Genomic DNA, 14,383 nt, shown 5'->3' with positions numbered 1-14,383 from the left:
ATTTTCACTAATTCACAACTATTTCCCCTTGAAAGAGGGTGTGACCCTTCAGTTGAACAAAATGTAATCCCCTTCACCTTTTCACCCAAGAATGTGGTAAGCTGAGTTGAAATATGCCCAGTGGTTTTTGAGAAGAAGTTGAAAATGTGAGAAGTTTACAAACAGACCACTGCGTATAGAAAACTAGACTGACCGACAGCTTAGACAGCCAGACAATGGTTGATCAGAAAAATTCACTCAAGTCTACAGCTGGATACATGGGTTGGTAAGTCTACAGCTGGATACATTAATTGGTATATATTTATTTTTTGACTTATTCTGGTTGTCAATGATGCATATATACTAGCATCATATCTTTCAAGTACAATGTTTTTTCTATAATTTTCAATTTCTTTTTCTATAAATTATCAAATACTAGTAACTTTAAAAGAAATTCAATGATGAAAAATTTTGAATGAAAAATTGACAATTTTTATGTAGCTAAAAGGATTCATTTTACTTAATATGTAAACATATATCTTTGGTTATTACTTTCATTCATTACAAAACAGGTTGTTTATGTCATCTGTCCTTAAAGATACACAAAATAAGTTTTTATCAGAGAAGATCATCATTACATTTGGCTGTAGTACCTCTTCAGTTTACCTCTTTTCTGCCTTTTAACATAGAATAAGGCCTTTGATTTGTCCTCTTCTAATGTTTGTATTGCTAACAAGGGTGTTATAAAATTTGACTTTTACTCTCCTGTTCATCCCAATTGTAGTCTGCACAGTTTGTAAACCATCTATGCCAAAAAAACAATCTCCACCTGACATATTTACAACAATGGTGTACATTGTATCTTTCTGTAAATGTGAAACATTAGGGAAAATGAAAGGAAATGTGCTAACATCTAAAACATCTTGTCTAATCTTACCCCTTGTGATGAAATCATTTTCTACATAAAGTGTCACTTCTACAAACAAAGAAGTGTTCAACCTTCCAAATAAAATAACACCACGCAAGTCAATGTCTACATTGACGGAAAATGAAATGCGATCACCATTTAGGGAATCAGATGTCCAAGTACTTTCTGGACTTTGCTCAAAGAATCTGACTACTTCTACATCGTTCAAAGAAATGCACTTTCGGGATGAACGAGCTCCATCAGAAAGTGAATTTCTTTGAACCTGCAAAGAAGTCAGATATGACATTACTTTCATAGCATAATTGTTATCAATGACATCTTTGTAAACAACTTTCTCAATCAAAAATTCTGCAGACATCCGGCCAAATCTAATAAAAGGTACTAAAATCTGCCAAGTGGCTTGAACATCCCTATTTTCAGATGACACCCAATTACATAAAATATCAAAAAGCTTCTCCTCGTGAATGGATAAGGTATCCCTTTTTATCATCATTGTAATAATGTTTACATCCAATGAGCAAAATGCTTCAATATTAGACAGATAAACCTTTTCAAAACAGTGATCTGTGTATCTCAAGGCCTTTTCCAGGACATGATCTAAATTAAAGGCATGAGCAGTATTGATAACAAGCAAAACTTTCTCATTTGAAATACAACTGCAAAGGAAATTTGCACATTTATCAATTAAATCTGGAATTATGTAAAAATCAGAAGCTTGTAAAACTTCAAACACATTTTCAATTGACAAGTCAATGTCATTTCTGTACAAGAACTCAATTACAGCTCTTGTTTGCAATGGTGCAAAATCTGTACACCTGATAGGATTTTCATGGTCCCAATTCTGATTTAGTCGTGTCTTGAACCAGTCGCTTCCTAACATTAAAACAGTGCGATGTGCTCCTAAGGTGGTGCCATCTGCTAACTCAATCTTGACATCACATAAGTCTTGCTTTTCAAAAGCATCAATTATTTTTAATCCTAGATTAGCCATTCTGTGATGAAATCATAAAAACATGTGAATAAAGTCAGCAATTATATACATATATAAATATCAAGTCTGGTTAATAATTATATTCTTTAGGTTTCAAATAAATGAAATATTTCATCACAGAGTTTTGCATAGTTCTTCAATTTACTTTCTTTTTCTTTCAGATTTGAGACTCTTACTTTGGAATATTATAAACAGAAAATACAGATTAAAAATCATTAAAACACAGTAAATAATGAATTTGTAAAGGTCTCAACAAAGGGCACCACCTATAATTCTAATACAAGAAAATCTTAACATGAGCTCGGAAGCTTTGAAACTACTTTAATGAAAGAACAAACAAGTAAATTTAAGCAATATTTAAATAAAATTAAAATCCTCATAAATGGTAATATCAAAGGCAATAATATAATACACACTATCTGCAAATGAACACCATTTTAAAAAAAATCTTTGCTTGTCCTTTCCCTTCTCAGGATTAAGAAAGTGAGTTGATAGGTGGGGGGGGGGGATTTTTATTCAAAAACACCGCAAATATGATGATAAAATAGTTTAAATGAGATCTGAAACTGAAAGCTTATAAAATGAAAAAAAAAGGTATTATGGAGGTTAAAAAATGTTGGGGCATTTAAGTTAGTCTCATGGGAAAGGGCAAACAAACATTTTTTTAAAGATGGCCGAATTGAATCGATTTTTACAATCACATATAAATGGCTGGGGCATATCAGTAAGTAAAGTACCTCAATACGAACATATAGGTGTCTCAATTTTGCTCCATGAAAGTTCCTTGCCGTTGTAAATCATTTTGTTATAATGAAAGATAGAAATGTCATGCAAATTAGGCCAAAATAAAATAATTATTGTTTGGAATTGCCATCCGCCTCAGTGAAATAACCCCGCTCGAAAAAATTAATTGGCAAAATATTGAAAATATTTTTTTAACCGTTTTATCATCTTACAATATTTATTATGAGTTAGTTCGTTCATCAAAATAGCTTTTTCAAATCGGGTTTGAGCTCCAGATTACTTGAACAACACTGGTCAATAAAACCCTTTCTTCGTTGTATTTATGATATAGCAATTAGTAGATCCTCAACAAAATTAAAGCCGCCAAAATGTCACACCAGGCTCAGAGGCTGGATGTGAAAACATACAAGGGTTGATTAGCCAAGCATGTATGCATCTCCATAAAAATGAATGGTGAATCAAAAATAAATGAAATGATATACAGTTTAAGTGAACATGATACCTCGAAAGAGATATTGACAGAGATTGCAAATTGAACTGGACAAGTCCGTCATGTTAAAATTCCAAAGAGAAATCTTATGAAATAGACTGATAAAATTATCTTTCTAAAAAGATTATTTAAAAAACTCAAAGTGTGACGCTGAAATTTTACTTTTAACAAATTAGCAGATCTAACATCTAATTTTAATTACATTGATATTTGAGTACCCTAAATATATTTATTTCCAAATTTAACACAAATAATATTAATAAAATAAAAGAATGAGAAAAAGTAATCAAAATCAACTATGTTCATTGAAATTTTCATTTTTTTTTTTTATCAAATTCTTAACCTCAATTTGTAGGGGAAAAAAATCCCTCCCTCCTGAGTCTGAACACTCCTAGGCTGCAATTCCAAACAAGCATTTTTTTAAGGATGGCCTTAATGTTTGTCTCAGATCAAATGAAGTAACAGAAATTGAACTTTACTTACCCAAATTTATCTATCCAGGGCCTATCTAATGGCCTATACCTAAAAAAAATAATTATGTATGTATGTATATATATGATTTACTATTGCATATTCTTACATATTACATTAAATGTTTGGTGTACTGTAGCTGCAAAAATGCAGTAGCTCTGTGGCTGAGAAATTTGGACAAACCCTGAATTAAACATCCAAAAGTTCTAAACGTTTGATTTACAGTGACCATTCTGGGTTGCTCACTTCATGTATTATATCTAACTTAGTTTCGATACTTCATAATGGACAATGAAATCATAAGGGATGAATTTAATAGCTACCCAAGTTATACTGGTATAATCTGAGTTGGAGCAGTTTACTCTTTTTTTATGAACAGCTTTGCCGTTTATAATGCATAAACTGCCCCAACCCAGGTTATACAGTATAACTTGGGTAGCTATGAAATTAATTCCTTAGTTGTTATATGATATGCCCCATGAGGCCTTAATTTGGAAATAAATTTTATTCTATTCTGTAACTGCATGGTTTCTAAGCTTGTGTCAGTTGTAGTCAGGTAGTATCTTTCTCAAACACGTAAAACAAAAACTCCTGTCAGATTATTGACGTGATTCAAATCCTTGATACTAAAAGTAACATTTATATAATATATGTGTCAGATGCATTTCAATGCAAAATATAATGCAGTAGGTCTTGATTAGGGAGTAATCGATTTTTATGAATGTATTGTGTAACATATTGATTCTTAATGACCTATAAAATACCATATTCCTTCCTGTTCTTAAATAGCCTTCTTTTAAAATTTGGTATACAAACGTTTAAAATGAAGAGACAAATTCGAATTTCCTCGATAAAAACTACAAAATGCGTTTCATTGTTGCTGTTCATACAAATTATTGAAAAGAAACACTACGTAAAATACATTTTTAGAACAGCAAACTAAAATTCAGGAGAAAATTACCTGTATTTACATTAATAATTCTCAGCTGAGGCGAACGTCTAGCGGTTTCTCGCGACCGGTTTCTCGCTGTTAGGGAAGCGCTTAAAAGCGATCTTGACTGCGTTTGGAAGTCACATATCCTGGCGCAATGCAATCTTGACTGCGTTTGAAGAAATACATCCTGACTTGGCCAGGATTGACGCTTGAATAAATCATGACTGCGTTTGGAAGTCATACATCCTGGCGCAATGTTATCCTGACTAGGCCAGGATTGACGCTTGAAGAAATCTTGCCTGCGTTTGAAGAAATACATCCTGACTTGGCCAGGATTGACGCTTGAAGAAATCTTGGCTGCGTTTGGAAGTAATATATCCTGGCGCAATGCAATCCTGGCTGACCAAGATAGGATGGTCATATGTTGTCAATCCTGACTTGGTCAACATTGAATCATGACCTGGCCAAGATAGGATGACCATGTTATCAATCCTGACTTGGTCAAGATTAAATCATGACCCGGCCAAGATAGGTTGGTCATGTTATCTTGACTTGGCCAGGATAGGATGGTCATGTTATCAATCCTGACTTGGTCAAGATAGCATGGCCATGTTTTAAATCTTGACTTGGCCAAGATAGGATGGCCATGTTATATGATGACCGGCCAAGATAGGATGGCCATGTTATCAATCCTGACTTGGCCAAGATAGCATGGCCATGTTATAAATCTTGACTTGGCCAAGATAGCATGGCCATGTTATATGATGACTGCGGCCAAGATAGGATGGCCATGTTATCAATCCTGACTTGGCCAAGATAGCATGGCCATTTTATAAATCTTGACTTGGCCAAGATAGGTTGGTCATGTTATCAATCCTGACTTGGTCAAGATGATAAAAATCATGGCTTGGTCATGTTTGAAATCTTGACATGGTCATGATTACCATCCTGACCGGCCAGGATTGATTTTCAATGAAATATATAGAACATGACATGGGGGTCCCCTATGGCTTTCCATACAAGATAAATAGATATATATGTATGTAGATAGATAGATAGATATCATAGTTGTTCCAACATTTATATGCCAAACGTGTCAAAAATTATAATTACCATAAAATTCAATTATAATGTCTTTTTTACAGCTGTTGTTCATCTGGAGATAGCTTAGAACCTCTCTGTATGAGAACAATATTGTTATTGACTGTTGCATTAAGGATTTACCATGTCCAAGTTATCGTCACGTGAAGAATTCTAATGGCGGAAAAAATGAAAAGGACAAGAGCTAATCTTTCCACGTTGGATCAAAGTGCCTGCTAGATCCTCATCATGACTTTCCCTTTAACAAAGGCAAAAGATTGACATATCAAGGGAGAGATACTTGACACTGTGTGTTTCTTTATCTGATAGTTTTACCAGGTTCGAATCATAGAATGTACAGATGTTTTGGGATTATTGTTTGGGATTATACTCACATGACCACTCTTAATAATGGGAATTAAGAAGACATTATTAGTCGACGTCTTATAAAATCTCAAAGATGGTACGAATAGATAAGACATTTTCAAGGAATATAAGAGAGAAAAGAAAACAAAATCCCGAAAACTTGTCGAAGCCCCACAAGAAAAAAAAATACGTGCGTAACTAAAGCTTTGCAAATATGTAATAAATGTAATATAAATGTTCTGATGTTGTTGTTTTAAATATGATTTAAATTGCATGTGCTCATCAATATGAATAACTACCTGTAGTATTTTGATATTAAAAAAACAAAAAACAAAAATGCCTTACATTGTATTTACGAAACAAAGTTAGAAAGCGTTTAGAGAACTTGCAACACTAAAATGAAAGACACTTGCAATAATTCAAACTACCAACATTTAAGGTTAAAGATTTAACTAGAGAAAAAAGAAACTCTTAGTATTTATGAAACAAACTGCAATATTAAAAAAAAAAATGAGGTCAAGTCGACGCATCTCAACTGCACTTTGTTACTGAAAGAAAACATCAGAGTGCATGATTTATTGAGCACTTTTAAAACATTTTTGCCCTTTAAATGGGGGTGGTATGTTGTGTTTTCCATGGGAGAGTAGGTTATCTCGACAACACTTGGGATATAAGCGGTGTTTAAAAATAAATAGGTCATTAAAACAATTAGATACCGTACGCATCGGATATCGAGTCTTAAAACGCTAACAAGTGCAGGGGAAATTAAAAAAAAAAAGACAAAGAATCTTGTTGATCTAATATAACAAACGTATTAAAGCTTTATATTAACCTCGTTGTTAATATTTGAACGTGATTTCCACAAAACGCATTCTAAAATTAGAAGGGGTACATTTTCTGATTAACTGAAAAAAAAAAGTTAAATGTTATGTTCCCAGTTATCTATGAATTAATATTAAGATACTGAAATATTTAAAAGTTTACTTGTATTAATATCTAAATTTCATTTTCTTCTTGGATATGAGAGAGTCTTCAAAATATAATTCAAAAGTGTCCGTTTTGTTGCTTTCTTCAAAACCATTACTTATTCATGGGGACAGAGAAAAAAAAACGTACATTATTCACATTGAGGGACATGTGGCTATTGATTTTGACATTTTTCCCTGTGCCAGAGTTTGGGGGATAACTGTTTTCTTCATTCAAGGTTGGTAAGGTGCACAGAGTTGCCTTTCTTCGTGTTTCTGAGAAAGATCGGCGAATATTAAAATCTTTTTAGCAATACTTTTCTCTATAATCCTTGCTTTTGTTCTTTTATGTAAGCGAGTCCTTGGTATATTGTATGCATTAAATTGTTTTCAAGTGTTTTTGGAAGACAACACTATTACTTAACGATTAATGTAAATTATACAGTTGAGGTATACAAACCAAACATAAAAAAAACAACATTTTATTTGTACATGTATTTATATAAATACTATAGAGTAAAAGTTCAGAGAAATGTAAAACTGTTTCCAGTTATCTATGAATTAATATAAAGATGCTGAAATATTTAAAGGTTTCTTCAATTTTTAACGAAGTTTTGTCCAGAATTGTTGCAAATTTCTGCACAGTACCTTGTGAAGGTACATATCGTCGTTCTGTACATAATGTTATCGGCGACAATATGTATCTACTTGAAACTTGAATTCCACTGGATATCATTGTATATTGATATAAGAAGACAACTGATATAAATAATTATTGCAAATTAAAGATATCGTTCATGAATACACAATTTGTCTGCCACCATTTTTTGTAAGCAAGCAAATAGTTTAATAGCAAGATATTCTTTGTAAAAGAAGGAGTCATGCATTTTTTATTTCCCAAACTTGTGTGTGGTCCATGGACCAAGAACCTAAAATGTATTAGTTATTAAGGGCTTAGTGATTTGTATAATAATGTAAAGAGTTTTTCTTACCAGATTTCTATGGGGAAAAGATGTCAGAAATGTAGTGTATTTCAATATATGGCCAAACTAGTTGAACCCCTAATCCCTTGATCAGCGAGCATACTTATATATTATTTGTAAATAGGTATGTACTTATTCAGTACATGCAAACAGTCTGCCTCCTCAATCCCTGAAACATGGTCTGACTTATGAACCTGGGATGCGAATTTTGAAATTCTAAATGCAACCTATTAATGTTGCAAATATTAATCTTGCTAAATATCTAGAAATATAGAAGAGCATTCCATAAGATTTCATTACTTATTTGGTTTGTTCCCACCAGTCGTCACCGCAGCTCAGTTGGTAAAGCGATCGCTCCGTGATCGGAAGATGGTGTGTTCGAATCACAGCCTCGACTGACTTTAGTCGACAAAAAAAAAAAAAAAGGTAGCAAGTGTTCCTTCGCAAAGCGATCGGCACCTCGAAGTGAAATTTGCGGGTCCTGCGGATGAGGCCTTAAAAACTGAGGCCCCGTGTCACGGTAGGCGTTGGTGCGAGAAAGATCAATCACTGCTTAATGGCACTGATTCATTTTTTCCAAGAAATTGCTCTGTCATTTTATTATAGATGATAACATTAATCAACTTCAATCTACACTATGTGGAATTGCATCCTTTTTTTATTTGACAAATGTATAATTGTTTTAAGAAGATTTCTTAAATTCCTCTTACGTATATTCGATCGATCGATCGAGAGAGAGTTTTTATCGGATGCAAGGAGGGGGGCGATTATATGTTATGCTTTTCAAAAGGTGACATGATTTACTGCGGTCCTATATATAATATGAATTATTTGATCTAATGTTTTCATTATTTTCTATTCTTTTTTTCAAAATTACACTAGAAACATGCATTTAATCACGATTTTGATAGATGCGATCTCTATTAATAGAATATATTTTGTAAACTGTATGCTATATATAGGTCGCTATTGCGTCATCCTTCTTTGTCACTCATCGGTATATGAAATTTAAAATTTGTTAATTAGCGCTTTTTTTTTTGTACTATAGTATACAATTAAATCTTTATTTTCATTATAGAGATCAATTAACTACTTTTTTAACTGAGCAAATAATTCAATTTTATCTTTTTATATATTCTCGAGTACCAAAACTCCGTCACCATAAGCAGAAAACGCCCCGAGTTAATCTAGGATTTTTTTTTATTTTGATTTGTTTCTTGTTTTCTGCATATAGTAATACACTTAAACGTTGTTTTATTAATATGAACAAAAAAGCAGTTACTAGACATATATAACACGACTAAATACAACGTTCATCACATCTGTGTACATTACATCAATAACCCTCTACAAGATGCCAACGTGTAGTGCATTAAGCCAAATGAAGACAAGAAATAAAATATATCTAGCCGTATTCAACATGGTATGTCATATTAAACACATAAAAATGACGGACATGTGAAAATGAGCATGTTGACGCACATGTCGGAGATATCAATGGAATAGCGCATGGAGGAAAAGGTTCTTAATGATTTCAACAAAATATGATCGATTCAATATATAAAATGTAATTGATATTTGTTTGTGATGCACTCTTGAACTTGACTATTATAATTTATATAATAATATATCGACATTTCATTGCAGATTTCGAGTATGCAGAAATGTCGCCATAATCGCATTCGTTTACAAACAGCACGGAGTTTCCCGAACGTAAAGGAGTTAGGGGGTTTGACGATAAAAGAAAAAGTTATGTCAATCAATTCAATAATATTAAAAAATAAATTGATAAATAAAATCCGCCCACTCGCTCAATTTTTAAGCAAATAACTGTAAAATCTAAAGTTTTAATTTAATATATACCTTCTCCAACTTTGCAAACTTCCCGTTTGCATTGAGTTTTAGATTCCTAACTTCCCGAATTTTCCCGACAGAATCGGAAATAGGTGAGCCGTTCAAGTGACGAAAATATGACATCACACAGAGTCACATATATTGAGAATGCAAACGATGTAAAAAAAAAAAAAAAAAAAAAAAAAAAAAAAAAAACTAATTAAGAACAGTAAAGCCGTGATTAGTTTTATTTATTTGAAATCATCTCAGGTAGTGTGGATTCAGTTTGTTCAAATCATGACCCCTGAGGTACATGTAAGGTGGGACCAAAATAGATGATCAAAGTTTTACATTGGAGTGTAAAAAATAACTTTAAAGATCTTCTTCTCAAGAACAGCAAATCCATGATTAGTTTTATTAATACAGAAACATCCTTAGGTAGTTTAGATTACAGTTTTTTCAATCATAAGCCCCGGGGGTAGGGTGGGGCCACAATGGGCGATCAGATTTATACATAAGAATGGATAGGAAAAAAAATTAAAATCTTGTCAAAGCAAACCCATGATCAATCATATTTATTCAGTTGCATCCTCAGGAAGTGTCGATTCAAGTTTGTTCAAATCATCCCCCCACCCCAACTGGTGGGTAAGGAAAGGCCCGAATAACTGATCAAACCTTTAGAAAAATAATCTTGAAAAATCTTTTAAAGCCATGATTAGTGAAAGAATATGGAAGTAACTTCAGTGTAGATTGAAGTTTGTTCAAATCATTCCCCCTAACTCCATTACGGGGTCCCTATACAATACGCCGACGTATTAAATACAATTTTCCCAGGTTTAGATTTTTGTCCCTTTTTCTCCTTTTCAGAAAAATGCAAGAAAATTAAACATTGATACCTAAACCTTTTCATCTTATTAAACCTCTGTATCACTTCGTTAGAATGAAGGGGGGGGGGCATTTTTCAACGGGGGTCAGTTTCTTATAGGTTGCACATAATTGACCCCTAGGGTTCTTTTTTCTACTTAAGATTACATTTTTCTACGGCTCGTGGGTCATTTTTCGACGAGTATCATTATTCGTCTTTCCACAGGAACGTGACATGGGCTTTCTTAGGAGAGACATCCTAATCAACCATATTGATATGTTTATATTCAGCATTTTTAAGGATATTTTTTTTATTATGACCTGGACCGCTGGGGTAGACTTAATTAAAGAAATATTATTTAAATTTAAATACAAGTTTGAAAAATCTTTTTTAAAAGGTAGGAGAATTTTAAATCTCATAGATATCCAAGCATTACTAGATTGTGTCGAGTCAAATATTTATTCATATCTGTGTTCCTAAATAACAATAGACTGAGGACTTATAATTGGGTTAAAATGGTGAGTGGATGGATGGGCGAGTGCGTGTATATATAGGGGTGGGTGAGGGTACAGTATATTCTTCGGTGAATTCTTAAGTTTGTTTCAATACGATAAAGAACATTGAGATTAATTTAAAGTGTTGAAAATGATGTTTCCCCTCCGAATTGACATTTTCGAGTTTCGTCCGAAAAATCAGGGTGTTTTGGAATTTAACTCCCACCCCGTTAAAATGTATTTTTTGAAGGAAAATGTGTACAGGGTGAAGATAACCAACAGTATTGGATTTTGACCTCTTTGGCGTTTCACATTATTATTCTAAGTTAAAAGGTTAAAACGGCATTATGTACAATTAAGCACCCTTGGTAATTGTAAAACCATATGCATATAATTCAACAACAAAAAAATCGTAAATGATTAAGTCATCATAACAAATAATTTACGTATTGAAATGCAATTAGATTGATAGAGTAATGGAGTGACAAGTCGAATGTAACTCGCACTAATTTAATCGCAAATTATTAACACAAAATCAAAAAAAAAGAAGAAATATTTTCAGCTAGAATACAGCGATACTTTTCTTTGTTACAAATTGCATTAAACGCGTGTTCATACTTGTAATGCCAAATGTATGATGATTAATCATTTACTACTTTCGGTACAATGAGAACATTTTTTTAAAAGATACTAGATGAAATCCCGCGCAAGCGCGGGGAATATTGAATTTATACCACTACCGACAGAAAATAAATGGTAGTTTCTACTGACAGCCTACAGGCTTATAGCAGGAAGAAATACTTTGTTCAAAATCACGCATAAAGTATTTGCACGTCTCCACCCCAACCCCCATTTCATTAACTGACGTTTATTGTAAAACCTGTTTAACTATGTTATGGATATTGTTCTTCAGATGCTCTTATTTCATTTCCGTCAAGGATAAAAGCAGAGAATATGCACATTTTACTGATAAATTGATTTTCCTTTTTTTTTTTGGGGGGGGGGGATTTACAGGCACTTGTTTTATAAATATGTATGTACCTTATTGATATATAAAAAATGTACTTTATTTTTTTGTTAACATATCAATAAGGTACATACATATTTATAAACCAAGACTCAAGTACAGGGTCTGTGTAAAAATTAGCTTTAAACACCCTATGAATAAGCCGAGTATTTAATACAAAAGACCGTATTCAGACAAAAAAAAAATGAAATTTATTGATTAAGCACTAAATTTTACAGCTTTAAATGTTAATTAATGAATACCTTATTCATTATTTTTTTTTTTCTTTTCGTGTTAGCAAGGTTATTACGAATTAAAAATGAACTTCGGGTTCGTTTCCACGATGCTCTCAGTACAGAATCTATACAAATTTTACCGAGTAATTTTTTAGGAAAACCTATTACATATATGTAAATATATTTCGATACATAAATATGTTCACAGCTTATAGTGTTATCAATGATTTACCATTATTTCAATGACCATTCGCACAAAAGCTTTTTTTATGTTCATGCAGCTTTTTTTTTTCTTTTTTCTTTTCTTTTTAACATCGGGTTTGGTGCTATATGATGTTCTAGAAGCTTCCGTCAATATTAAGATCGGAGAATGACGAAGATAATTTGCACATTTCCCCTTTTAATCGGTTATAAAAACTTAGTTCTTTTTTTCCATTTAAATCAAGTTTTGATTGAGTAGTTCATTGTTGACGTTTTATGAAATAAATTAATGATTGCTTGTTGTAAGTTTCATTAAAAACTGCCAGTAACTTAGATCCGCCAACCGGAACCGCCACCCTACTCACGTTTTTTGCTATTTCATGGCTGTTTATAGAAAATGAAAGTAGACTTTTAATGTGAAATACTTACCATGCGAGTGAAATCTAAATATAGTTTACGGACATCATCTTGTATATATAGTGTATTGTTAGAGAAGTAAGTAAGAACTCTGGTGCACCCGTTTCGTAGTTTATTTGCAAAATTTATTAATTTATAAGTATAGATAGTCATGTTTTAAAGACAGTTTTATTCTAATGCTCACAGTCATTTTAATAACAAAGGGCAGGTATATTGAAAACATCTTTATGTTTATCAATCCAAATTAAATCTCATTCAATAACTTGTACATGATCAATCATGTCGAGTAATTTTTTTAAAGGTTTAAATTACAGATGTTCATGTGATGGGTTAGGTATTAAAGTTTTATGCAGATCTTTTGTAACTCAAGCGACCATTCCTTGTTGTTTGTTTGTTTCTAAGAGAGAATCACGCCAAAATGTTTTTTTCCGATTCCTTTGTTTAGAGCTAATTTTCAACCTCCCCCCCCCCCTCCCCTCAAAACAACAAACAAACAAATAGAATCAAATGCCTGCATTGAACAAATAAATGTGCTCCAGAACTTTTTATTTCAATAAGGAATGATAAAAATAAAAGATTTTGCTCAAAAACAAATTATCTTATTTCTCGTATGTGAAGGTTTTATTCTTGAGGAAGGTGGGAATGAGGAAATAACCATAAATAAAAACACACCTTGAGCACTTTCTTACAGGCAGTAGACAGCACAAATTATCATTTTTTTATGTTCCTGTAGTTCAAGGTATCTAGACGGATTCTAATGATGTAATTTTTCTTTAAAATGAAGAGGTATCTAAAATTACATTATTTTGTGCAGTAACAAACTACATGCATAAAAAGTCTTGAAGATGACGCTCTGGAAGTAAACATTGTTCAGAAGATCTATTATGCGATTAAAAATGTGATGCTTTCATTTACGTAAACGTAATACGTATGATCATGATGGATGTTTGGAATCCTTTGTGATAGTGGCTCTATATACAGTATACCTTGAAACTTTCAAACTTTATGCAGATGTACAGAATACTCCATTGTTACTGTTATATCACGAAAGAGAAAATATGTTGGTAATCATCAATAGCACTGCTTGTCAAGGTGAACAAATTGCATTTACGAGTAAAAAAAATATTAAAGTATATGAACTTAGGAATGAACTATGAAAATATCGAACAGTAATTATGTTCAGAGTCAAATAAACGATTCAAAATGTGAGCAAAGCAGACACGGACCTATAAAATATCAGATGTGAGATCGGATAACATGGAGGAGTGAGCATGACCCCTGTCGACCATTCACAACCGCCGTACGCGTGTACTCTTTGTCATGTTAAGGTAAACGGAACATTCCGGAGTCAAATCTGTGTGATTATTGGTATGAAAGATCAGTCAACATTCGAATTAAAG

At 32.6% G+C, this 14,383-nt stretch overlaps 1 protein-coding gene across 1 annotated transcript; it reads right to left on the bottom strand.

Moving 5' to 3' along the window:
* Positions 1-659: 659 nt before the first annotated feature.
* LOC133176253 (BTB/POZ domain-containing protein 3-like) lies at positions 660-1,898 on the bottom strand. Its single transcript, XM_061311403.1, has one exon. It carries the CDS (start codon positions 1,896-1,898, stop codon positions 660-662), a length of 1,239 nt encoding a protein of 412 aa, XP_061167387.1.
* Between the last annotated feature and the right edge of the window lie 12,485 nt (positions 1,899-14,383).

The sequence above is a fragment of the Saccostrea echinata genome, unplaced genomic scaffold (genome assembly GCF_033153115.1).
Source record: "Saccostrea echinata isolate AGI-Se365-2 ecotype Australia unplaced genomic scaffold, CSIRO_AGI_Sech_v1 ptg000072l, whole genome shotgun sequence".
NCBI classification, from domain to species: Eukaryota; Metazoa; Mollusca; class Bivalvia; order Ostreida; family Ostreidae; genus Saccostrea; species Saccostrea echinata.
The sequence above is the reverse complement of the archived record's forward strand: the minus strand, read 5'-3'. Positions and strand labels throughout refer to the sequence as shown.

Bases quoted from the DNA above. Each gene is read 5' to 3' on its own strand.
- LOC133176253 (XM_061311403.1), bottom strand. From the start codon at position 1,898: ATGGCTAATCTAGGATTAAAAATAATTGATGCTTTTGAAAAGCAAGAC.